The 27,457-nt window shown below is 44.1% G+C and overlaps 1 protein-coding gene across 2 annotated transcripts in view; it reads right to left on the bottom strand.

Moving 5' to 3' along the window:
* The window catches only part of SPTBN4 (spectrin beta, non-erythrocytic 4), a 275,772-nt gene that overhangs the window by 238,091 nt on the left and 10,224 nt on the right, over positions 1–27,457 (bottom strand). Inside the window, exons 2-10 of one of the 2 annotated variants that reach the window (XM_077482455.1) lie at positions 21,369–21,521; positions 18,695–18,846; positions 16,982–17,155; positions 11,831–11,922; positions 11,670–11,750; positions 6,794–6,909; positions 4,059–4,171; positions 2,672–2,859; positions 617–734 (exon numbers count right to left, since the gene is read on the bottom strand). In XM_077482455.1, the coding sequence (XP_077338581.1) occupies positions 617–734; positions 2,672–2,859; positions 4,059–4,171; positions 6,794–6,909; positions 11,670–11,750; positions 11,831–11,922; positions 16,982–17,155; positions 18,695–18,846; positions 21,369–21,516 (1,182 nt within the window). In that variant the 5' untranslated portion in view covers positions 21,517–21,521. The remainder of the gene's footprint in view (positions 1–616; positions 735–2,671; positions 2,860–4,058; positions 4,172–6,793; positions 6,910–11,669; positions 11,751–11,830; positions 11,923–16,981; positions 17,156–18,694; positions 18,847–21,368; positions 21,522–27,457) is intronic. The other variant, XM_077482464.1, reaches the window with a different exon arrangement.

Below are 27,457 nucleotides of genomic sequence, written 5' to 3'. Positions count from 1 at the left end.
GAATGCAGTACCCCCATTGCCATGAATGTAGCACCCACATTGCCATGAATGCAGCACCCACATTGCCATGAACGCAGTAACCACATTGCCATGAATGCAGCACCCACATTGCCATAAATGCAGCACCGCCGTTGCCATGAATGCAGGACCTCCATTAACATGAATGCAGACTCACCACTGACATGAATGCAGACTTACCATTGCTATCAATGCAGCCTGATCGATGCCCATCTGCAGCCTTGGAGGAGACAGGGAGGGGGTGGGACGAGAGCCAACCGATTACATAAAGGAGAATCTCCTGTTTTCTCGGCAGACTCTTAAATACAAAGTCCCGCCCCCTATGATGGACAGAACAGTGGTGCAATGGCAGCCCAGGAGACGGGAATTCCATTACAAAGGCCATCATGTAAAGAGGAAATTCTCCTGTATGTACAGCACTCGTCCCGCCCGTTCCCTGTTCCCTCCAAGGCAGCCAGCATATATATCTTTTGTGGAGCTCAGGGATTCGTTGGGGGCCACAAAAGATATACATGTCCAAATTACTAGGCGGGCTGTTTGAAACCGGAACGCGGGCCAGACTTTGGACATGGCTGATATACAGAGAATAACGACTCACCTTGTTAATATCAGATATGGATTTCCCCTCAGGTTGAACATATACTTTGCGTTTCTCCTCCCTCAGCTTGCTCTGAATGGTGAAGAGAAGAACCTCCAAATTTCCCTTCTCTTGGAATCTAGGTAAAAGTAGCAGCTATGGTATGATTATGATTAAAACAACTAGGCAGATAAAAAATAAATGCACCTAAACGAACAATCCAGACCACATGTTTTTACTTCCTTAGCCCTGGTTCACACTGATGCGATGCCAGAAACGCAAAAGATTTGCTGCGTTTCCCCGCATCACAACACACTACTGGGCAATCACACATTGTCCATGCGATCTGCTGCAGATGTCAATGTCAGATTAACGACACCCTGAAAAAGATTGCAAAAACGCAGTGGGATTGACAGAATGTTGACAGCTGCAGATATCACTCCAGTTTAACCCCTTCAAGCTATGAATGCAACTTTGCGTACGGTCAGTGTGAAGGGGTTAAAGAACATGTAAACCCAACCCAACCCAACATTTCATATTATTGATATGTGCCTGTATAATGTACTTGAACGATAAAGTCTCCTATTCTCTTTGTATTGCTTCCTTTGTGTGAAATCTCTAGTGTTCCTACAAGTCCTCTGTTTTTCTAATAAAAACTGACCACACAAGGCAGGAGAGCACATCGTGGTCAGTTCTCTAGCTATACTGGGAACTCAGTGTACTCTCCTCGAATGATCAGACTTCTGCTGACATGACCCCGCTGTACAGCCATTCACTAGGGACCTCATTGTACTGAAAGGCAAAACATTTGTTTATATAGGGACATCCCGGATGATGTCCCCGCCCATTATGATGTCACAGTCCCAGAGGATGCTGGGACTGTGAGATCATAATGGGCGGGGACATCATCCAGTGATGTCCCTATATAAGTCGCTGCACGCTGCGTCCCTGCCATTGTGACCGGAGACAGCGACGAGGCAACATCTCCAGAAGAGAAGAAGAGAAGAGAAGAAGAGAAGAGAAGAACAGAAGACAGCAGTGACAGAAGACCGGGCCACTGCTTGTAAAAGAGGGGCCCCCGGATTCCGATAAGCCCCCCATCCGCAGACCCTGACAACCAACGGCCAGGGTTGTTGGGGAGAGGCCCTTGTTCTCATCAACATGGGGACAAGGTGCTTTGGGGTGGGGGGGCCGCGCCCCCCCCCCAAGGCATCCCCCCATGTTGAGGCCACACGGCCTGGTACGGTTCAGGAGGGGGGGGGGGCGCTCACTCGTCCCCATCCCCTTTCCTGGCCAGCCGGGTAGCGTGCTCGGATAAGGGTCTGGTATGGATCTGGGGGGGACCCCCATGCCTTTTTCGCCGTAGGGGGTTCCCCTTCAAATCCATACCAGACCTGAGGGCCTGGTATGCTCTCAGAGGGGGAACCCACGCCAATTTTTTTAAATAAATTTGCCGTGGAGTTCCCTTTTGAGAGCTGATAATTCTCTGAGAGTCGCCTCCGTATAGACGAAGATCCGACTTGGAGGCGACCTCCATTGAAATCAATGGGTACCAGTCGCCTACAAGTCGGATTGAAGTAGTACAGGAACCTTTTCTGAAGTCGGAGCGACTTCAGTAGTGTGCATTAAGACGGCTCTCATTCACTTACATTGATTTTTACATGTTGTGCGACCTGAGGCGACTTGGGGCGACTTGAAGTCGGATCTGAGTTGCCCCTGTGTGAATGGACCGTAAAAGTACTTTAAAACCAACCCCTCACTCACTTCTGTATCTATAGACATTGTGGAGAAATTAACTTTCAAAATTCGCAACACAGGTACAGCTTTTTTCGATTGAGAACAAATCATAGCAGGCTGCTCACCCTCTACCAACAGCAGCAGTTTCTTTGCTGTTAGAAAAAACTTTAGAGTCTTTGTTGTGATCTTTGAGGGTTTTTACTAATCTTTGTCTAATTAACAATATTACAGGAAGGCACTGAGCTATATACATGAAAAGACCAATCCAAAAGGTACTGTTTTGGGAACATGGTAAACTATAGTGTACCAGAAAATGTGTTCATGAAGTCCCACACTCACTTGCATGGTTTCTCGGTGGTGCAATATGTGGTGAATGCCTGAAGCTGTTGCTGGACGCCCAGCAAGGAGTTGGCGAATTTCTGGTTTGTGATGATTGATATGGTTCTCTCAATCCATTCTAAAAGTTCTGATGCCAAATCTTCATATCTATAGATGTCCTTCTCAATGGCGATAGCCTGATCCAGCACCTGCACACAAAATATAAATACAAGTCTACAGTATAAAAGCAGGCATTGTACATTTCTCCAGCTTTTAGAGAATTGGAACTCCAAAATGGTAATTCATTTTCCAGAAAAGCTGGTAAAGCAAAGTCAGCTGTTAGGAAATTTAGCAAAACCAAGAGTATAAGCAAAAACTGTATTTAGCGAAGGAAATTGCTCAGACTTTATGTTGAATGACACATCACCATATGCGGGTACAGAAATTCCAAGCAATTTGTTTGGGGGGTATTTGTAATTTCCTGGCTTGTTCGGGTCGCAAGAAGTGAGATAGGCCACCAGTACATCAGATGTGATAAATTTTTTATGATTTGCACCACAGCTTGTAGACTCTCTAACTTACATAAAGACCAAATAATATCCACTAATTTGGGTTATTTGTACCAAAGATATGTAGCAGTATAAATTGTGGCCAAAATTCATGAAAAAAAATTAATAATTAGCAAAATTATATCACAGAAACAAAGAAAAATTTGTTTTTTTTCTAAATTTTCGGTCTTTTTTCATTTATAGCGCAAAAAATTAAAAACCCCAGAGGTGATCAAATACCACCAAAAGATACCTCTATTCGTATGAAAAAAAGGACAAACAATTTATTTGGGTACAGTGTTACATGACTGAGTAATTTTCATTCAAATTGTGAGCGCTGAAAGCTGAAAATTGGTCTGGGCAGGAGGGGGGTTTTTAAGTGCCCAGTAGGCAAGTGGTTAAAAGAACACATAAACACTACCTGAATTAAATTTAGCTTGTTAAAGCATTATGTACCAACAAACCAACATGCATTTTTCCTAATACAAAATGTGTTAGCCCTTTTTTCATCCTTTGTTGCATCACAGTGTTGCTAACCACCTTCAGCCACTTCCTGCTTGCATGTACTCCAGTAATTGTTACACATTATTTCTCAGTTTAGCAATAGTGACAACAGTGCAGCATGTCTGTGCAACATGTGACAGTGTTGTCACACTATAATAGGAAGTGCCTAAACGAGGACTTCTAAGGCATTAACAAGTTAAATCTTATTTGAGATTTTAGTTTACAAGGCAATGGTGCTCATTCAGCATGTAGGGACTCATGACAACCCAAATTCAGTTTTTCATCAATTTAGCGTGAACAATGAAAAAAGTATTTTTATAGATTGCTAGGGACTCATGTACTTAGGCAAAGGTTACCTTTCCAATACGTTTGCCCTCAACAGCTAAGGCCTTCATCTTGGAGAAGTAGTGATAAAAGGACACCACATAGGTTATGATGGATTTCGCATCTGGATTCTCTGTGTTAACATCTAGAAAGAAAACACAAGCAAACATTAATGGTAACCATACAACCTTTCATCTTACAGGCTTAGCCCATAGGCACACTTGCAATTGTAAATGTTCTCGTACTGCACTGGGTTATGTGTGGTGCAAGCACGCTGCACCTCACCTATCAAACTTAAAGCAGAACTTCACTCACAAAGTCCTGTTGATTCACTGCCGCCCCCCAGCCTGTAACTGAGTTTGTTGGGGGGAGATACACGCTCCCACTTCTGCAATCCTTGCCTAGGTGAAGATGACAACCATTGCCCTGCCCACTCCTCTCCCGTAGCCTCTTGGGATCCATCACATGTCCCAGGAGGCTGCAGAACCATTCACACAGCACTGTGTGAGTTTGCACATGCGCAGTGAGGAGCCCGCTGTGGTTCTTCAGAAAGCCACATCTGCCTCCCATATCCAAGATGGTGGCACTGGGGATACGCAGCAGTAAGAAGAACAGGCTGCGGGATGACAGTGCTGAAGTCCAGGCACTGATAAGTACCTGATTTTTAAAAGTTAATAGTTATGCCGCATACACGCGGTCGGATTTTCCGACGGAAAATGTTCGATGGGAGCCTTTTGGCGAAATTCTGACCATGTGTAAGCTCCATCAGACATTTTCCAGCGGAATTTCCGACACACAAAATTTGAGATCTGGATCTCAAATTTTCCAACAACAAAATCCGTTGTCAGAAATTCCGATCGTGTGTACACAATTCCGACACACAAAGTTCTACGCATGCTCGGAATCAAGCAGAAGAGCCGCACTGGCTATTGAACTTCAATTTTCTCGGCTTGTCATACATCACCGTGTTCTTGACGTTCGAAATTTCCGACAACATTGTGTGGCCGTCTGTATGCAAGACAAGTTTGAGCCAACATCCGTCTGAAAAAATCCCATGGATTTTGTTGTCGGAATGTCCGATCGTGTGTACGTGGCATTACAGTATTTACAGCTGCTGTAAAAAAAATAAAAAAGGGAAATTCCTCTTTAACCACTTGCCGCCCGCCCTATAGCAAATAGACGGTGGCAAAGTGGTTGCATAATCCTGACCGGACGTCATATGACGTGATCAGGATTATGAGCCGCTGCGCGCCCCCGGGGGCGCGCATCGCGGCGATCGTTGTTGCAGGGTGTCAGTCTGACACCCGGCAACTACGATCTCGGTAAAGAGTCTCCGACGGAGACTCTTTACCACATGATCAGCCGTGTCCATTCACGGCTGATCACAGTGTAAATAGGAAAAGCCGGTGATCGGCTTTTCCTCACTCGCGTCTGTCAGACGCGAGTAGAGGAGAGCCGATCGGCTGCTCCTCTGACAGGGGGGGTCTGTGCTGATCGATTATCAGCACAGCCCCCCCGAGGATGCCCACACTGGACCACCAGGGACGCCACCAGACCACCAGGGATGCCAAGGACAAGGTATGCCACCCTAGACCACCAGGGATTCCAGTCAGTGCCACAATGGATGCCAATCAGTGCCCATAATGGATGCCAATCAGTGCCCACAATGGGCATCACTGATTGGCATGCATTATTGATTGGCACTGATTGGCATCCATTAGTACAATATATTATAATACAATGCCGCCTATCAGTTCCCATCTGTGCCGCCTATCAGTGCCTACCCATGCCCACCTGTGCCGCCTACCCATGCCCACCTGTGCCGCCTACCCATGCCCACCTGTGCCGACTAACCCATGCCCACCTGTGCCACCTATCCATGCTCATCCATGCCAATCCGTGCCAGCTATCAGTGCCAATTTGTGCCACCTATCAGTGCCCATCCGTGTCGCCCATCAGTGCCACCCATCAGTGCCGCCTATCAGTGCCACATATCGGTGTCCATCAATGCCACCTCATCAGTGCCACTTCATTGGTGCCACCTCATCGGTGCCCATCAGTGCCGCCTTATCATTGCCCATCAGTGTAACCCCATCAGTGCCCATCAGTGAAGGAGAAAACTTACTTATTTGCAAAGTTTTGAAACTGAAACAAAAAAAAACTTTTTTTTTTCTAAATTTTCGGTATTTTTTTATTTGTTTAGCAAAAAATAAAAACCGCAGAGGTGATCAAATACCACCAAAAGAAAGCTCTATTTGTGGGAAAAAAATGATAAAAATTTAATTTGGGTACAGTGTAGCATGACCGCGCAATTGTCATTCAAAGTGCGACAGCGCTGAAAGCTCAAAATTGGTCTGGGCAGGAAGGTGTTTAAGTGCCCGGTATTGAAGTGGTTAAAAGTATTAACAAGAAGAAGATCACAACTCCTTACATACAGGAAGTCTGCAAAAACAGCTAGGAAGAAGCTAACATTGCCCGCGCTGCTCCAGCTTGCAATTATGAATCCTGGTATGGTAATGGTATGTATAGGCAGTGTTTTTCATCTTGCCAATACTACCAAGTCTAGCTATAGTATACAGGTGCGCTAAAAACCAAAAGCATACTTGTGGGCTTAAAACAGCAGTCAGAGGTTCAGTAATAAGTTGAAAGTCAGCTGTTTTTCCATGCTCCTGTATGTGCAAAGACATCCACATCATTTTTTCTTATATAATAAGATAATATTTTTTTCCCTCCAGGTTCCTGCAATTCAGTATTCACATCTACTCACCTTCCGGGTCTAGAAGTTTGATCAGACCCAGTTGCCGTTCAGCTGTATTAAATGCGTACTGGAGGTTGTGGGTTGCATTTGACTTTGTCAACTTGCTGAAATCAATTATATCTGGTCTATGGAAATAAATCAATTAACAAATCAATAACTCAATGGATTTTACACACAACACTGTTCTGTTCAGTATAAAATTGGATGTACTATCCACAGCATCAGATCCCAGTTATCATTTTTCTAGGGAAGATAAAAAAAATAAAAAATAAAACATTTCTGAATGCAAAGCAAAAAGAACAAAAAAAAAGGAAAGGTAATATCTAGGATGTGCACACTATAAGATGCAATTTGATTCATAGCTACCCTCCTCTACTGGTCATAAAGAATACTGCAATACAATTCAGGTTCCAGACTAGTCTAAGGCTGGATTCACACCTATGCATTTTTAATGCTTTTTGCGTTTTGCAGATTTGCACTACAAAACGTGTCCCATAGGAAACCATTATAAATGGACTGTAGTACAAATCTGCAAAATGCAAAAAGCACTAAAAATGCATAGGTGTGAATCCAGTCTTAGCCCTTGTTCACACCGCTGCGATTTATCATGTGCTTTGACAGTTCAAAATCACATGACAAGTCGCACCCCACTGTCAGCAATGGAACTGTTCAAATTGCTGCAACTTGCCGCAGTAAATTTGAAAAAGGTTTCTGCACTTTTTTTTTTCGATTTCATTGCAATATGCATAGACTTCTGCAATGAAATCGGAGGAGCAAATCGCACCGATCTGCAGCTTTGACATTGTACTGAAGTAGCGTGATTTCACAGCTGCACCAGTGTGAACCAGAGCTTATACACATATAAAGGGCTAAACCAGGTGTGTCCAACCTTTTGATTTTCCTGGGCCACATTGGAAGAAGAGGAATTGTCTTGGGCCACACATAAAATAAACCAACAATAAGGAGAGCTGATGAGCAGACAAAGTCAGGCAAATCACAAGTTAATGATCACAGATATAGATAATGTACTTATCTGAGTAATAAAATATATTTTTATTGTAATATTCTTTTGTTATAAAAGAGGGCAATATAAAAACTAGTGTATATTTGACACTGTTTTGAACATATCAATATCTGGTTGGATGGATAGAGTAGCATTTCTCAATGAATTCTCAAGGTACTCATCAGGTATTTTGGTTCCATTTTGCTCTTTCAGGCGCTTTATCCTTGAAAATGGTTGCTCACAAATATAGGTGCTGCCAAAAACTGATGACATGACTAAAGCATGATTGTGAAGAGTGGGAGATTTTAGGAAGATAAAACTGCTAAAAGTCCAGTAAAGCGACGCTGTCAAACTCTTCAGCCGCATGTGTTCGCTAACTCTAAACGTATTTTTACAAAAACGTCCCCAAAAAAAAAAAAAAATCTACATTTTTAAGTAAGTTTGCAATTCTGTGTTGGGCTGCAGGTTGGACAACCCTGCCCTAAACACAGAGGCATTGCTTAGTCTTATGCTGGCCAAATCCTCCTAGATTTGCTTCCTACGTCCATGCTATACCGTGCAAATGGACAAATTTCTCGCTGAGGTTATTGTATTCTGACAGCCACTGCCGGCAAGTGTCAAAATAACTGAACATGAGCTGCAGCTGATGGAATCCTTGGCTGAAAAATTTCTCTCAGGCTCCTTTGCTTTTTCAAACAGTGAGGTTTATTTACTAAAGGCAAATCCACTTTGCACTACAAGTGCAAAGTACACTTGAAATTGTACTGAAAGTGCACTTGGAAGTTCAGTCACTGTAGATCCGAGGGGGACATGCAAGGAAAATAAAAAACAGCATTTTAGCTTGCACATGATTGGATAATAAAATAAGCAGAGCTTCCCCTCATTTCAGATCTACCCCTCAGATTTACAGCAACTGCACTTCCAAATGCACTTTCAGTGCAATTTCAAGTGCACTTTGCACTTGTAGTGCAAAGTGGATTTACCTTTCGTAAATAACCCCCAAAGTACTGTATACCAGGAGGATGGCAAAAAGGCCACTCTCAGAGCAAATCTTGGTTCATCAGGAACTGGCCAACATTTGCAAAGAGTATGGCCTGCTTTATATTGTGAACGCAACTCTGAAAAACCCTGCAAAACCATTGACATGTTGCAAACATCTTTCTTGAAACTCCTTATAGCACCCTTTAGCTACTCTCTGGGAGTTTAGAATACATATCCTAATGGGGGTGCTAGCTGTAGTTTTAAAGGAACCTATGAGCATAAAAATATTGGAAGCAACCATTGCTGACTATTTAGTGCAGGTAGTGCAGATGTCATCCTGATCTTGGTTTTACTACAATTTTACTACCCTGAAAAAAGTATACTGGATGGAAGACATTAGAGACAGCACTGGCTACATGTCTGAGTGAGTATCTCACTAGGCACTAAGCGAGGACTGAGTGGACATCCCTGGAGTTTTACCTTTAAAATGTAATCATAAGGCTCCATGCACGCTAGCATTTTTTTAAGCTAAAAAAAACACTGGATGGAAAAACGCTGGTAATAGCTTTTTGTAGTAGCATTTTAGTAGCATTTAGAAGGGTTTTAGGAGCATTTAAAGTGGTTGTATACCCAAATTTGACATTTTTACCTACAGGTAAGCCTATAATAAGGCCTATAATAAGGCTTACCTGTAGGTAAAATTAATATCTCCTAAACCTGTATGGTTTAGGACAGGGCTATGCAATTAGCGGACCTCCAGCTGTTGCAGAACTACAAGTCCCATGAGACATAGCAAGACTCTGACAGCCACAGGCATGACACCCAGAGGCAGAGGCATGATAGGACTTGTAGTTTTACAACAGCTGGAGGTCCGCTAATTGCAGATCCCTGGTTTAGGAGATATTCCCTTTGCATAAAGCCGCTGACGCCAGCGGTGCATGTGCTCTGAACGCCTGGCTGAAGGTCCAGCAGATGCTGCTGGACCTTGCCAGGAAGAAAACTCCCATGTGCATGTGCGGGAGTGATGTCATCGCAGCTCCGGCCACTCAAAGCACAGGAAAAATGCTCCAAGAAACTCAAAAAAAAAAATTTTGCTCCTACATGCTGAAGTTCAAAAAACGTTGCTAGCCAAAAGTAGTTTGCATGGACACATATGGTAACACTATTTTTTTCTAGGAGCAGAAAAAAATTCTAATAACAGCTTCTAGGAGCTCATAAAACCGCTAGTGTGCATGGAGCCTGAGCCCTTGTTTACACTGAACACAGGTTTGAAATTGTGTAAGTTCAGTTGAACTGGCACAATTTCAAACATGCATTTCAGTGCGAGTTCGGGGGCCATTTGAAAGACGTCTGTGTGGATTCATACAGATGCCCCCAAAGTCGCCAAAAGTAGTGCAGGAACTACTTTTGGAAATCAGTGCGGTGCCGCAAAGTCAGCGCCGTTGCTGGCAATAGGCTGCAATTGGGCATGTGAATCGCACCGATGTGAACAGGGGCTAAAGGTAGGAATATAATCAGGAGCACAGTGCTCTGTACCTATTAGTTATGTTAAAGGGTCTGAATCTGGGTGCCAGGGAAGAGCAGGCTCCGACACTCACTAGTATATGTTGATTATTCTGCAAGGTTCCATTTAAAGAGGTCCCTTTTTTTTCGGTTTTTGTTTTTTTATAAAAATAAGAAACATGCCTATATTTACCTGCTCGTTTTGCACAGAACAGCCCCGATCCTCTTCTTCTGGGATGCCCCACCAGCGCTGCGGGCCCCTCCTCCTTATCGGGTGCCCCCACAGAAAGCCACTTTCCATGAGAGCATCTGTACGGGGTTGCTACCGAGTCCCACTGCTGGGTCCAATGACACAGACAGTGGGAACTGCCCCCCCACGTCACTGGAGTTAATTGACAGCAGCGGGAACTGATGATTCCTGCTGCTCTCAATCTGTCCAATGAGGAGAGAGACAGCGTCTGGAGCCGCTGCTCTTGTGCACATCGCTGAGTGAGTGAGTGACTTGTATAGCGCTACCTATGCGAACTGAATCGCCTCAGGGCGCTTTCTTGCCACCAGAATCCATCTGCGGCTTTTGCATGGTGCTTTACCCCGTAATGTCCTGACACGCTGGATTGGATCGGGCTCAGGTCAGAAAATAGGGCGATCTGGGGGTAGCTGCATCACAGGTTTTTCACCTTAATGTACAGAATGCATTAAAGTGTAAAACCTTGAGGCTTTACAACAACTTTAAAGGAGAAGAAGGGCCGAAGCCCTTTTGGTCCTACTTCTCCTGGGGATCACAGGAGTGCAGGATCCAGACTCTGGAGAAATCCCGACTTTAATAGTAGGAACCACTCAGGTGCCTGGACCGACAGCTGGTTCAGCCTCTCAGTGAGCTACTGAAAGTCTAAGCCAGCTGCTCCCGCCCCCTCCACAGCCCAGCGCTCTAGTGAGCTCTGGAAGAGCAGAGGAGAGAGCCAGTGACTGACAGTCCTTGGCTCTCAGCTCACTGAAGACTGAGAACAGAGCGATCAGTGGTCTTTGATCATTCAGTTCTTGGTGTAGGAGGCTGCAGAGGACAGATGCCGCATCCCTTAGGTGAATATAAATGATTGGGTTTTTTTTTATATTCTTGAATTTCTATTTTAAATTTAAAAAAATGCAATCTGTAAAAATGAAAAATGTGGTGCAGAAAAAACACAAAACTAAGACTGCTAGTATTTCAGTTTTGTCTGGTAAAATCAGAACCCTGCAACAATAAGTAAAAAACAGATATGCGTATTCTTTTTTTTTATTATTTTATTTAATAAAATACAGAAAATGTGACTGGAAAATGCTCTAAAAGGATTTATGTCTAGAAAGGAAGCAAGTAAGATTTTCTGCTTCTCTGTGTGATAATAACCACACACCCAATACCTGTGTCTGTGGATCAGAGCACTGAAGGCCAGCCCATCTCTCCAGCTTGTGGTAAAGTTCTGTATATTGACCTCCGGATAGCTGCACAAAGATAACATTGCATTAATATAACATTAATGGGTTTTCTGGCTTCACGGTGTGAACTTATGTCCAAAACTCACCCTGCAGTCTTCATCTGGCACCACAGGAGGAGGGCGTCCTTTGCTGACCTTGTCTCGCGATTGTCTTCTGTTTCTATCTTGATAACTTGGATCTGCAAATTGGTGACAGGGAGAAAAGTTAAGTGGGTCTCAGGGAAGAAGAAAATGAGAAGGGACAACTGAGGTGCCATGGGTATCTTACCACCAGAGGAGCTATTCCAGGCACATTCAAATGGAGAGAAGCTCAAGGGCAGACCAGACCATGCTGGAGTGATTACATCTCCTCGCTGCCCCGGAAATGCACTGGAATAGCCAAGGAAGTTGGATCCTTTGGTAGATTCAAGCTTCCTCTGTTTACCCGTTCACTCTGATGTTACATTATTCTCACCAGTAAATTTCAGATCAGGATGAGATGCAAGAAAATGGTATATACCCCCCCCCCCCCCCCCCCACCTAGAATATAGAATGGCACTATGTACTAATGCAAAGAAAAGGTGGCCTATGGTATGGCATTCAAATGAAGAGGCCCAGGGTTAACACCCACAACATGCTGGATGTGATTACTATTCCCAGTTGCCCCCTGAAAGGCATTGGAATACCCGAGGAAGCTGAATCCTTTGCTAGATTCAAGCTTTCAGTGTTTACCTGCTCAGCCTGATGCCACATTACTCCCGCTAGGAAAAAGCAAATGTCAGATCAAGATGCGATGTAAAAAGGTAATAAAGTCCTCCAGATAATAGGCAGACCCTGACGGCACTATGTATTAATGCAGTAATGAGAAGGTAACCAATGGCATGGCATGTAAAAACAGCTATTATGCAAATAGTTAAATACGTAGTTGAAATACCTTCTGTATGTTTACTGTTTTATTTGCCAAAGGATTTGCAATTCTGTGCAGACAGTCCTGTGATTTACGCAATCCTCGTCATGCTGCACAGCCAGAAATACAGTATCCTTCAGATACTTTTAGCTTCAGCTTTGCTGCTTATTCACACTGCTTTTTAGCAGGGCTGGGTCTAGGGGGATGCTGGGGGTTTGCCCCCAGCTTTCAGTGGTGCCATTAGGAAGTAGAGGGGTTGAGGGGCAGCACGCAGCCAAGTTGGCATGGCTTCATAGCGCCCTACCCCTATCCACCACACTGCATCCTTTGATTCTGTGGTCAGGGGGGACCAGGATGCATGGCATCATTTGTTGCTATTTATGAAGGGGGAACTCTGTTGTGACGGAGTAGGACTCTGTTGTGGTGGGTGAACCCCAATAGGAAGGTTGGATTCTGATGGTATGAGGGCATCTCTGATTTTAAAGTGGTGATGTAATGGGGGGGATACTAATGTAAAGGGGGCTGAACTCCCCCATGTGGTGCCTTAACTGGGTGACATCATAATCCAGTGAAGATATCACTGTCCTTTAGCCCAATAAATATCATTTAGGAACGGGGTGTCTCAGGAATTTAAAGGGTGACATAACTAAAAAAAAAAAAAAAAAAAAAAAGGGGGGGGGGGGGGGGGGTTGAGAAATCCTGACCTAATACATGTGCTTTTCATTACAGCCACATATAGATGTAGGGAAGGAGGCGAGGCAAGGAAAATAGCATGTTAACATGATGCTTCCCTGGCATTTTTTTACTGCACCCCCAATCTGCATTGATGAACCTGAAAATAAGGGCTCATGTACTGTATACAACCGCCTGGGGCTGTACAAAATAAAATAAGGTTGTATTTCCCCACCCACAGCTACAGGTGATGCCTACATCCCATAGACATGAGTGGCTACATGCAGGAATACGCTGGTACCTGCGTAAACCTGTGTTTGAGGTTTTATATCTCTACACATGCAAGGGTGTATGCAAGTAGCAATGTATACCCACATACAGCAGCCTTTTAATGTCTGTGTGGCAGCTGTATGCAACACCTATGGCAGTGATGGCGAACCTTGGCACTCCAGATGTTTTGGAACTACATTTCCCATGAGGCTCCACTACACTGCAGAGTGCATGAGCATCATGGGAAATGTAGCTCCAAAACATTTGGGGTGCCAAGGTTCGACATCACTGGCCTATGGCTTCTGGCCGTGGAATACATCCAGACCTACTGTACATTGTACAGCCCCAGGCGGGTACATGCATGAGCCCTAAGAGTAACAGATGCCTGGCTGTTCAGAGTGGCAGAGGTGTGTAAGCCACAAGGTTGGACAGAATTACAAATGCTGTTGCAGATAAATCAATAAACAAATGTGTTTAAACTGTGCATTAGATTGTTTGCATGGAGCTCTGCTTAACAAATCTCCTCTGATTAAAGAGGAACTAAGCCAACCAATTTTCCCCAAAAACGAGTATCCAAAAACTATTAATAAATCCTTAACCAAACATGCTAATGTTATGTTCTGCATCCTGCCCACTAGCGCATGCGCAATGTATGCTGCATTCAAAGCATGTCTCCGGTGAGAACTGTTCACAGTTGCCTGTCGGTTTAGGTCAGCTCCCAAACAATCTTTAACCACCTTGCCACCAGCCTTTTATTTGGTACCTAAAGCTGAGAGCTGGAATCAGACTTCCCAAAAATGTGATTTCTTCAGTAGGCATCACAGCGATGAAACGATTGAGAGCTCGTTACTTGGCTCCCGATTGAAAAAACCCACCAGTGACAGCTCAATCACTATGCTGGGAGTGCCCAATTAGTGCATATAAACGGACACTTATATGCAACACCCTGGCGTTAAAAGCCCACCTTTGTAGAGCTGCCCATATGTGTGAGGCTGGTGTCAAGAGGTTAAAGGCCGCAAATGGCTGGTGTCATGTTTGGTCATGTATCCATGCAAAGGGGGGAGGTAACAAAGGCTGGCTCACGCCGAAAAATGTGCCAATTTCTTTACACCTGCTTAATTAGCACTTCCTATGACAAATTGATAACAGTAGAGCACATCAATTCAGTAATTTGTTGCATGGTGGTGTGCCCGATTTAAGTGCGCTCACTCTGGCGTGCATCAAGATTTTAAAGCAAACTGGAGGTAATCCCCCACTGGGATCATCCTACATTCTTATCCTTTTCCTCTCTTCCCTGCATTGCTGAACCTCGCTGGCCACCCATACATACCCCCCACTCCTCTCATTGCTGCAGACTGATCATCGCTGTTGACCTTCCTCATCACCATATTTACTGGTAATGGTGTATAATTTACAACTGTTCTTAACTTGGTGCAAGTACTGTACTTCATATTTTGGGGGTATGTGATCAGACGTTTATAAGAATTCTCACATGGCATTTTTAACACAATTTGGCACAGCACAAGAAAAAAAAAACACACAGGGGGTTATTTACGAAAGGCAAATCCACTTTGCACTACAAGTGCAAACTACAAGTGCAAAGTGCACTTGAAATTGCACTGAAAGTGCACTTGGAAGTGCAGTCGCTGTAAATCTGAGGGGTAGATATGAAATGAGGGGAAGCTCTGCTGATTTTATTATCCAATCATGTGCAAGCTAAAATGCTGTTTTTTATTTTCCTTGCATGATGCCCTCAGATCTACAGCGACTGCACTTCCAAATGCACTTTCAGTGCAATTTCAAGTGCACTTTGCACTTGTTTTTTGCACTTGTAATGCAAAGTGGATTTGCCTTTAATAAATAACCCCCACAGAACTCTTATAACATTGTTAATTTGTCAAAATCTGTATCCTTTAATCCCTTGCTATGTTCCAGTTTAAGCTGCTACCATGCCACTGCCCCAGGTTTCCTGTTTTACGGTGGCTCCTTTTCCTTGCAATATCTTTTGGAGCCACCCCTGTGTGCGGGGACTGGAGTCCCTTCTCCAAGACAACAGTGTTCACTCTTTCCTGCAAAGGCTGGAAGTTCAAGGAAGCAGCACTGAGAGAGCAGGAGTCAGCAGCATTGAATGTTGTAAACTGCAAGTGCTGGGGTAAAAATTTTAACAAATAGTTATTGTAATAGTATGTTTATTTTGCTGTGCTCAATGTGTTAAAGCGAAATTGAAGGCATTTTACAAAAACTTGCAAGCAGTTAGGCTATTTACCGCAGAAGAGGCGAAGAGGCGAAGAGGCACATAATTTCCTTTGTTAATCCCCCCCCTGATTTTTGTACATTTGTTTTGTCTAAGTATGAATGTTTATGTACTGTACAGTGCAGACACCCCTTGGTTTGACCTTTTTCTTAAAGTGTTACTAAATCCAGGAACCATTCCCTATACTTGGTCTCCCACAGTACACAAAACATGGCAATGCAATTATTTTAGTAAATATAAACAGCTGAATTCCTTTTCTCATCAGCAGTATATAGCAGTCTTGTGACTTCTAGCAGTGTCCACGCCAAGCACAAGCTAAAGCTTGTAGGAGGAGTTTTCTGACTGTCCGAGGAGACTGCAAGACCCCTGACCTCCTGTCTGGAGAGTGCTGATCACATGCATTGTCCCAAGAAAAAAAAACTCTAAAGCAATACACACCAAAGTGAGCATGTGCAGCCTGACTCCATAGACTGTGTTTTCAGGAAATTATTAGGGGACATTAGAATGAGGGGAGGATCAGAGGAGACAGGATCAAACAGCCTTTTTACATAATGCAGAGAATTAACCCCTTAGGTTCCACAGTGCTTATAACAAGAATGCTTTACTGCATATACAGACTGATTTTTACTTTTGTGGGTCTAGTAACACTTTAAGGGAACAATTGACAGGAGAACCCAACCAGCCCCTGGTCAGCCAGGGAATGTCTGCTGCAATCACGCATGGATATGAAATTGATGATGGAACCAAAAAAAAAAAAGAAAGTGATGCTGCCTTTGGTCAAATAATGAAATGACATTTTAAGCTACAAATTAGATTTACAAGTATCACCATTGCTGATACCTTGCCACTATGAATCTAACAGAAGACAGACAGGACACCATGGATGAGGTTCATGCTTCCTCACTTCAGCTTTACCCAGCCGGTGACAGAATAAGAAGCAGCTGTGAGAGGATAGCATCAGGCGTAATGCCAGCCGATGTCAGAGGTGAATAAGAAGCACTCATTAATCCCACACATCCATCCAACATTGCACGACCGTGGAATTATACTTTACATGCACTTCAGTCTTTTTAGATACAGTAGTGGAATAAAACTAATGCTGATGTCTAAAGCAATGTCTTAAAGCTGTCATGTGACTGGTGATGGCATATAATACCTGGAAACGGAGGATAATAGTCCAGATAAGGCCCAGGGTAAGCCGGTGATTGCCGTCTACGATATCATGTGAGCCCACGTTCTCTAGATGGACCCGCTGCTCCTTGAGAAACTGGAGAGCTTTGTCCACATTCTCCAGAGAGTGAATTCTCATCCGGCCCCGGGTAGGTTTAGGCTGGAGATAGATACTAGATGTCACTGCATAAAGAGGACTACTTCCCCAAGTCTTTGAACCCAATACTTCTCCCTATTAAGAGGATTAGGCTGCAGGCACATCATGGAGAATACTAAGCCCCTGATATAAGAACTTTAAGCCGGCCATAGATGGTGCAATTTTCTTTCCTGTAACCACAGGTTGCAGGAAAGAAAAATCACATAATTCCCCCATCAACACAGTCAGTGTTAATGGGGGAATCTCTCCTGCGGAGCCATTGGGGGTTATTTACATAAGACAAATCCACTTTGCACTGCAAGTGCACTTGGAAGTGCAGTCGCTCTAAATCTAAGGGGTAGATCTGAAATGAGTGGAAACTATACAGATTTTATGATCCAATCGTATGCAAGCTAAAATACTGTTTTTTATTTTCCTTGCATGTGCCCCTCGGATCTACACCGACTTTACTTTCAAGTACACTTGCAGTGCAAAGTGGATTTTCCTTTAGTAAATAACCCCCATTGTGTTTTGCCGGCATGGGAAGCCGTCCCTGCCGGGAGAACACAGCCATTATTGCTAGCAGCTATAACAGCTGCTAGCAATAATCACATGTAAAATCTGACAGGCTGGTTGTACTCATGGTGATCGATCAATCAACATGGGTACATTCAGCCTGCCAATCTATGGTTTGAATCTCGGACAAGATTTGAACAGTCTATGGCCGGCTTTACTAAAAAAAGTGTAGATTTTTTTTTTTTACTGATCTGGCTTCAATACAATTATATCTGATTGGTTAAGGAATAGAATATAGAAGGGTGTTAGACATGTGGGTACATTGCAAAAACTAAACAATTTGTCTTCCTTTTTTTTTAAAGACATATTTATACAGACATACGTATACAGCCCAAACATGTTACTCTATGCAAGAGGAGACAAAGTGAAAACCCAACCCAACCCAACGTGGCCGGTTGCCTATACCAGGGGTCTCCAAACTGCAGCCTGGGGGCCGGATGCGGCCCTTTTCTTGCCTTTATCTGGCCCTTGGGGCACTAATCCTCCCACTGATACGAGACACTATTCTACCATCTAACACCAACAATGGAGCACCATTTCTCCCACTGACACTAATTACTATTGCCCCTTATGATACCAACGATACACTAGTCCTCTAACCTAATACCAAAAGTGGTGATGTTTACTTCTACTGATGCCAGAAAAATTTCCACTCCCGCTGGCCACAATCTGAAGGACAGTAAACCGATCCTTTGTTTGGAAAGTTTGGAGACCCCTGGCCTATACCACCCAACAATGATCAGCTAAAGATGCCTGCACTAATATAATAGTAGCCATAGCTATAACAATCATCACCTGATCCAACTAAATCACCTTGGTTGGGCAGGAGTCCTCTAAAGCAAATTCTAGGGCTACCTCTAGGTTCTCCCACCATGCTGGCTGTATAGAAGTCATTGTATTTGAATATATTTACCCTACTCCATACATCACATGCAATGTCACATTAACATTGGTGTACATCCAGTGTACACAGTGCTGTGCCCTTACCAGCTGCTCTCCAGACAGAACCTCCAGAAGTTTGGTGATGATGTAACCATCCCGCAGATCGCTGTACAGGTCATTAACACGACATGGTACTTTTGAGAGATGAGAATTCATCCACTTGGTGAAGGTCTTCTTCTGAACAGCATCACGTTCGTCTATGGAGGAAATATTCTGTGAAATTTACCATTTCTAATAATAGATAAAATTTACAGTTATAAAATATGGGCTTTTAAAGGGTCAGTGTCCCTTAAAGTGGCACTTTCACTATAGATGCAGTCTAGTGTGCTGAGCCACCCTCTGACTTCGTAAACCCCCTAAGGACTCCAGCGACAAGCTCTTCTTACCATACTTTCTGGCTCTGTTCCCAAATTACCTTGAGGTGCTTTCTCTATAATAACAAATGGAAATTGAAAAGTAGAGCGGAATTACAATGTAATGGTTGCAACAGCAGTGCAGACCCAGACATGCAAACCCAGAGATTAGTCTAACTACAAACCTAGATAGGGTATTGCACAGGGCTTGGACTGTGAATGGAGTTGGAAAGTGAGGAGGAGGTAGGTGTAGCAAAAGTGAGAATAAGAGACTTTTGGGTGGATTTACTAAAGGATAATAGACTGTGCACTTTGCAAAGTGTGCTGCACTCTGTAAGGACAGTCGCTCCAGAGCCTAGTAAATGAGCAGAAGCTCTGCTGACTTCTATCATCCAATCATGTACAAGCAAAAATGCTGTGTTTTTTTTTTATTTTCCTTGCACGTGATTAGATATTCTTTGTAAAGTGAAACTTTATCTCATTTACTGCTGTGCTGTAGAGCAACTGCACTATGCAAAGTACACAGTCTATTTGCCTCTAGAAAATCAACCCCTTTGTGACTACATTTTCAGGGCAATCAACATCAAAATACCCAAAGCGGACTGGTGTCAGAACCTAAAAGGCGCAATGACATCACTTCCTCTTGAGCACTGCATCATGGAAAGAAGACACGTGCTCCTCAATACCCACAAGCACCAAGTATTTTAGCACAAGAAAAGGAGTGCTGAAGAAGTGCTGAAGAGGTATCAGTGGGTTGATGGGGGGGGGCAGGATTTAAACAGACACTGTAACTGTGTAATGAATAAACAAAGTGACAGAGTCTCTTTAACCACTTGACCTCAGGAAGGTTTTACCCCTTCATGACCAGAGCATTTTTTTGCTATTCAGCACTGTGCTATTTTAACTGCTTGCCAACCAGACACCATCATTTTACAGCAGCAGGTCGGCACGATCCCGCGAACAGTCGCAGCTATACGTTGGCTTGCGGGAGGATTGGGATAGCAGGTGGGCACACGTGCCTGCTGCACAGCGGGGGTACCGATGCTCATGGTCGATGGTCGCGATGACCGCCGGCCACGAGAGGCAGAACAGGGAAGTGTGTATGTAAACACACAAATCCCTGTTCTTTTCTGAGAGGAGTGACAGATTGTGTGTTCCTATTAGCTAGGAACCACTATCCGTCACTTCCTCTATTCAGTCCCCTCCCCCTTCAGTTATAAACATGTAGCAGAGAACACAATAAACCCCTTGACTGCCCCCTAGTGTTAACCCCTTCCCTGCCAGTGACATTTTTACAGTAATCAGTGCATTTTTATAGCACTGATCACTGTATAAAGGCCTATGGTCCAAAAAAAACAGAATGAATCATACCGCCAGGGAGGTAAAAAAAAAATGGGGATATTTATTATAGCAAAAAGTACAAAATACTGTGTTTTTTTCAAAATTGTTGCTCTTTTTTTGTTTATGTCGCAAAAAATTTAAAACGCAGAGGCGATCAAATGCCACCAAAAGAAAGCTCTATTTGTGGGAAAAAAAGGACATCAATTTTGTTTTGGTGCAGAGCCCCGCAACCGTGCAATTGTCAGTCAAAGCGACCCAGTGCCGAATCGCAAAAATGGCCCGGTCATTGGGCAGCCGAATCTTCTGGGGCTGAAGTGGTTAAATGAAAAAAGACTGAGCATTTTAGAAAAAAAAAGAAACTACGGTATATATTATACTTTCTGTTAGAAAACATATCCAATAAAATCAAATTCCTTCATAAGTATTCTGCTACATGTCTTTGGTAAAAAAAAAATAAAAAAATCTCAATCAGTGTATAATTACTGGTTTGCATGAAAGTGATAGGGGTTGATTTACTGCATCAGATTTTGCACCCAACAATTTTAGTAAATCAACCCCACAGCATATTCAAACTGTGGTGTGTATATATACTGGAACTTATGCAGTGATGACATTATACTTGTAATGGCAGTGATCAGCGACTTATAGTGAGGAGGGCAATCTGGGACACTAACGCAGCGATCAGTAATAATACTGTACACACTCTACTAATAACACTGGCTGGGAAGGGGTTAACATCAAGGGGTTAACAAAGCAAGAAATATCAATGTAATTGTGCATAGCCAGGTAAAAAGGATACAGACTTTTGCCTGGCTATGGCCCACACTTCACCAGAGAAAGGCTTATCTCATCCAGCAAAGTCAACATTAATAATTGATGCAATAACAATGAGTAAAGGATGAGATTCGAGTGCTAAATACAACCCTATCACTTTCTACTCTTCTCGCTCGATTTCACGTTGCCTTTTCTGCTTCACTTCCAGAAACGTGTAGAGATATCAAATTGTGTAATACATAAATTCCTACCAGCCAAAGCTTTAATCCGGGAGCACTCAAACAGTTTTCCAGAGGCCACAGGCTCGTCCCACGCGTGTTCTGCCTGATCCCAGCGATTGTTGTTATTCGGGGTCGTTTGTACCTCCATGTTGTCCACCTCGGGGCTCACATTCGCCATCACAACTGCAAGAGAACACAATGAGAAACTCACGTTTAGACAGTAACCCCTTTATATGACAAAAAGCTTTTACCTCTTGGGGTGAAAAAGCTATTTCCAAAGTGGAGTTATTATTATTATTTAAGGTACTTATATAGCGCTTTCAATTTACACAGTGCCTTACATATACATTGTACATTCACATCGATCCCTACCCTCAAGGAGCTTACAATCTAAAGGCCCTAGCTCACAAAAAACTGGTGACAGTGGCGTACATAGCAAGATATAGAAGTTATTCCAAATATGAAGGTCAAATGAAAAAAAAAAAATAGATAATAAATTAGAGCTGCACAATTAATCGTCAAGAATAGTTATCATGATCTTGACTGATGTGTTTCACAATTCTTTCTATGCAAAGAATTCTCTCTGCTCTTCTGAAGCTATCAAAGGAAAGGAAGAGAAGAACTGGGCAGTCTGCCAAGAATCAAAACATTCTTTAACAGTTGAACTTAAGTATAAACATTGTAACAATTTCAATGGAATAGACTTTGTGTGTAAGTGAAAAAAGTTTAACCACTTAGGGTCGGTTCACACTAGGATGACTTGTCAGGCGACTTAGCCGCCTGACAAGTAGCGTCCCGTTCTGTACAATGGAACCGTTCTAATCGGAGCAACACAAGTCACTCCGACTTAGAAAAAGGTTCCTGTACGACTTTGGGGGACGACTTGCATTGACTTCTATACAGAAGTCGTTTTGCAAGTCGCCGCAGCGGTCGCGTCTAGGTCTCCTGAGGCAGTCGCGCTGTAAGTCGTGCTGCCTCAGTGTGAACCGGACCTTAAAGGGGTTGTAAAGGTAAATATTTTTTCACCTTAATGCATTCTATGCATTAAGGTGAAAGAACATCTGACAGTGCCGGCGGCCCCAGCACCCCCCTCCCCTTTTACTTACCTGACTCCTCGAAAGTCCCGCGCTCCCCCCCCCCCCCGACGTCCTCTTCGCCTCTCAGCCTGGCCGCTGATTGGCTAGAGTGGATGGATTGAAAGTAGCTTAGCCATTGGCTCGCGCTGCTGTCAATCACATCCAATGACGTGGCGTGCCGGGGGGTGGGGCCATGTGATACCGTGAGCGGCTGTAGCCGCCGGCTGTATCATGCGAGTGCGCCCGCAAGTGCTTCTCACCATGTGAGGGAGCTCGCATGAACGTGAGAAGTACTTGTGGGGGGAGCCGAGACAGCCGCCGAGGGACCCCAGAAGAGCAGGTTCGGGGCCACGCCATGCAAAACGAGCTGCACAGTGGAGGTAAGTATAACATGTTTGTTATTTTAAAAAAAATAAAAAAATTACTTTACAACCCCTTTAAACACTAAACCTTTTTCTGACATTTGTTGGTTTCAAGTTAAAATCATTTTTTTGCTTGAAAATTATATATATGTGGTTTTATAATAGAGACCCTATAGAATAAAATGGTGGTTGTTGTAATATTTTATGTCACACAGTATTTGCACAGTGGTCTTTCAAATGCAATTGTTTTGGAAAAATTTACTTTAATGAATTAAAAAAGAAAAAAAAAAAAAACCAGAAAAGTTAGCCCTTTATTTTGAATAATGTGAAAGAGTTTAGTTGTGAGAATCGTGAGCTTTTTATTCTAAGCAAAAACATTGTGATTCTCATTTTGGCCAGATTCGTGCTGCTCTAATATATATGGCATATAGGGGTTGATTTACTAAGATCACTTTCATGCTGCCAGCGTTTTTCAGGCGCTATAGAGCTAAAAAAAAAAGCGCCTGTATAGCGTCTGAAAAAAGGGGGCTTTCACACTGGAGCGGTGCGCTGGCAGGGCGTCAGAAAAAGTCCCGCCAGCAGCTTCTTTGGAGCGGTGAAGGAGCGGTGAAGGAGCGGTGAAGGAGCGGTGAACTCACGGCTTCTCCACCGCTGCTCCCCAATCAAATCAATGGGGCAGCGCTGCCATACCGGCTGCGTTTTGCAGGTGGATTTAACCCCTTTTCAGCCGCTAGCGTGGGGTTAAAACTGCCCCGCCAGTGGCCAAATAGCGCTGCTAAAACAACGGTAAAGCAGCGCTAAAAATAACGCCAACACCTGGGGAGGCTCAGTGTGAAAGGGCTCTAAAGGCAAATCCACTTTACACTACAAGTGCACTTGAAAGTGCAGTCGCTTTAGATCTGAGGGGAGGATCTGAAATGAGGGGAAGCTCTGCTGATTTTATCATCCAATCATGTGCAAGCAAAAAAGCTGTTTTTTTTTTCCTTGCATGTCGCTCTCGGATCTACAGCGACTGCACTTCCAAGTGCACTTGTAGTGCAAAGTGGATTTGTCTTTAGTAAATAAACCCCATTGTGTTGGAGTATCTGCTTAAAGAGGAAGTAAACCCTTCCAAACAACTTGGACCTATAGGTAAGCCTAGATTAAGGCTTACCTGTAGGTCCAAGCAATATCTCCTAAACCTATATGGTTTAGGAGATATTTGCCCGAAAATGGGCACCGCTGTCTACGGCGCATGCGCCGTAGACAGCGGCGCGCATGCGCACTAAATGCGGCAAATCCAAGAATGGATTTGCCAAATTTGTCGACTCCCGTGCGCATGCGCGGGAGTGACGTCATCGCGGCTTCGCCGTATGACAGCGGCGGAGCTGCGAGGCGCGACTCCCGTGCGCATGCGCGGGAGTGACGTCATTGCGGCTTCGCCGCTGTCATTGGTCGGAGCTGCGAGACGCCACCAGCAAGATGGACGCGGCGGACTACAGGGATCAGCGGCGACTTCGCTGGCTCCTGTGTCAGGTAAGTGACACATAATGAGCTACTATGCGATGCATAGTAGTCCATTATGCTTTACCTTTGCAGGGAAAAAAAGAGGAAGTAAACCCATCAGGGTTTACTTCCTCTTTAAGAAAAACAGTATTTAGAGAGGGACTAGAAATTGCATCCTCAGCAATTGTTATAAGAAATTGTGAATCTCTCTCTATAAAAACAATAATGCAGGAGAGAAGCTCCTGATTGATTAGGTAAGTTGTAAAGCCATAGTCTGGGCATGGATCTTATTACATCCGATGCCTCCAAGGAGCTCTTCTGCAGTCACTGTGAGTAAACAACATAAGCAGCTGCAGTGAGAAAAATTGCAGGGTGGGTCCAGGGTGAAAGTCTGGAGAAAAGAAGGATTATTTTAATCAGGATAGAGAGGCTTTCCTGCATTTCCCTACATTCTCCTAAGGCAAAATGAACCTCCTAGTTACAATCCATTGGTTTAAATACCAATAAACTGCCCTGCCTGACGTTTGGGGCATTAATCTACAGCCTTCCCACTGCATGGGCTTCTTTTCAGGAAACACATTGCCATAAAGCTGCCTTTGCTGACCTAAAAAATACCAGTTGCCTGGCTGTCTCTGGACCAGAGCAAGCATGTCATCTTCAAAGCCAGACTGAAGCCAGAACTCTTGTCGTAAACTAGGGGTGCAACGGATCAAAAAACTCACGGATCGGATCGTTCCTCGTATCAGAGTCACGGATCGGATCATTTTTTGGATCAGCAAATAATAATTTATTTGCAAAAACCTGCGAAAATTCTGCCACCATATAGTCCCCACTGTAAAATCCACAATCTTCCCACTGTAATATTGGCTGAGTATGGCTGGGTACGGCTGAGCATAGCTGAGTATGGCTGGGTACGGCTGAGTATGGCTGGGCACGGCTGAGTATGGCTGGGCACGGCTGAGTAAGGCTGGGCATGGCTGGGTATCGCAGAGTATGGCTGGGTATCGCAGAGTATTGGCTGGCAGGGTATTGCTGAGTATTGGCAGGGTATTGGCAGGCAGGGTATTGCTGAGTATTGGCAGGCAGGGTATTGCTGAGTATTGGCAGGCAGGGTATTGCTGAGTATTGGCAGGCAGGGTATTGCAGAGTATTGCTGAGTATTGGCAGGGTATCGCTGAGTATTGGCAGGGTATCGCAGAGTATCGCTAGAGTATTGGCAGGGTATTGCTAGAGTATTGGCAGGGTATCATAGAGTATTGCTAGAGTATTGGGGTATTGCAGAGTATTGGGGCATTGCAGAGTATTGCTAGAGTATTGGGGTATTGCAGAGTATTGGGGTATTGCAGAGTATTGCTAGAGTATTGGGGTAATGCAGAGTATTGCTAGAGTATTAGGGTATTGCAGAGTATTGGGGTATTGCAGAGTATTGCTGGGTACTGCAGGGTATGGAGGGATGGCTACTTCCATCTCAGGATCTCTCCCCTCCACTGTACAGGTTAGTACAGAGAGGGGAGAGAGGAACCGGCGTCATGACATGACGCCGGTTTGTTTACAAGTGATCGCTCCATCGGAGCGATCAGTGTAAACAGCCTGGGTGTAGAAAGATGGCCGCCGCTTCGGAGCTAGGCCAAAGCCGCGGCCTTTCTTAAGGCCGAGACCGCAGAGCGCTTCGTGGATCGCGGCATGTGCCGATCCGAGCGGGGTGACCCGTTCGGATCATGGATCGGTGACAATCCGTTGCACCCCTATCGTAAACCCTCAGTTCTATTAGAGCTCGTTCACATTGAACGCAGCTTTGAAATCGCAGGACTTCATCTGGAATTGCACAATTTCAAAGCCGCATTTCAGTGTGACTTCGGGTGCGACATGAAAGACATCTGTGCGGCTTCGTACACCAGCGTTTCTCAACTCCAGTCCTCAGGGCGCCCCAAACAGGTCATGTTTTCAGGCTTGCCATTATTTTGCACAGGTGATTTGGTCAGTTTCACTGCCTTAGTAATTACCGAAGCTGGTTCATTTGAGGGAAATGCTGAAAACATGACCTGTTGGGGCGCCTTGAGGACTGGAGTTGAGAAACTGTCGTACACAGATGTCTAATGAAGTCGCACCCGACATCACCAAAAGTAGTGCAAGAACTACTTTTGCAAATCGGTGTGGAGCCGCAAAGTCTGCATCGTACCAACAGGAACGGTGCCATTGCCGGCAATAGGCTGCAAATTGTCATGCGATTTGACCTGTCAAATCACATGAAAAATCGCTCCAATGGGAACAAGGGCTTAAAGTCATAGAAAACCTTTTTTTTTTTAAATAACAAACATGTTATACTTACCTTCTCTGTGCAATGGTTTTGCACAGAGCAGCTCTGATTATCCTGTCTTGGCTCCACCACTTCTTGCGAGTGCTCCCATAGGAAGCTGGCCATACACATATAGACTGGTCTGGCACCTGGCTCAGTCTCTCAGTGAGCTACTAAGAGACCCTGAGCCAGCCACTCCCGCCCCCTCCAGAGCCCAGCACTCCAGTGAGCACTGGAGGGGCAGAGCAGAGAGGGGTGACTGCTCATTTATTTACATACATACATACACACACATATATATACATATATATATATATATCTATATATATATATATATATATATATATATATATATATATATATATATATATATATATATATATATATATATATATACCCTGATAATAATAATTCTTTAATGTAATCTTCACATGTCTACATATTTTTTTTTATATTGCTTTAATGGTTTTATATTATAAAATATTTTTATCGGTTCTACGGATCGTGAGACACAGCAGGTTAATGATAATTGTCGGGGCCTATGTCTCATTTGTTAGGCCCCTTCCACGCAGGGGGGGGGGGATCTGCTCAGCGGAGTGCACCAGCTCAGTGGGAGATTGCTCCTTTGATCTCCGCTGAGCCGGCAGATGACAAGTTCATCTCTGCTCACTGAGCAGGGAGGGACCTGTCAGAAATCAGCAGGACTCTATGGGGAGATTGGACGAAAACAAACAGTGTCATCAGATCCCATCCGATCCACCAGACGGATGGTGAACGTATCGCCATATATTTGTCTTGAGCGGATCGGATGGCAGACGGGTGTCAGCGGACACATCTCCACTGACATCCGCCTGCCCATAACAGTCAATGGGTGGCCAGCTTGGATCCGCCTGAAAAACG

The sequence above is a fragment of the Lithobates pipiens genome, unplaced genomic scaffold, assembly GCF_037356315.1.
Source record: "Lithobates pipiens isolate NorthernLeopardFrog02 unplaced genomic scaffold, aLitPip1_a1.2 Scaffold_1, whole genome shotgun sequence".
In the NCBI taxonomy this organism is placed as follows: Eukaryota; Metazoa; Chordata; class Amphibia; order Anura; family Ranidae; genus Lithobates; species Lithobates pipiens.
Note: the sequence above shows the minus strand (reverse complement) of the source record. Positions and strands in the feature narration are given on the sequence as shown.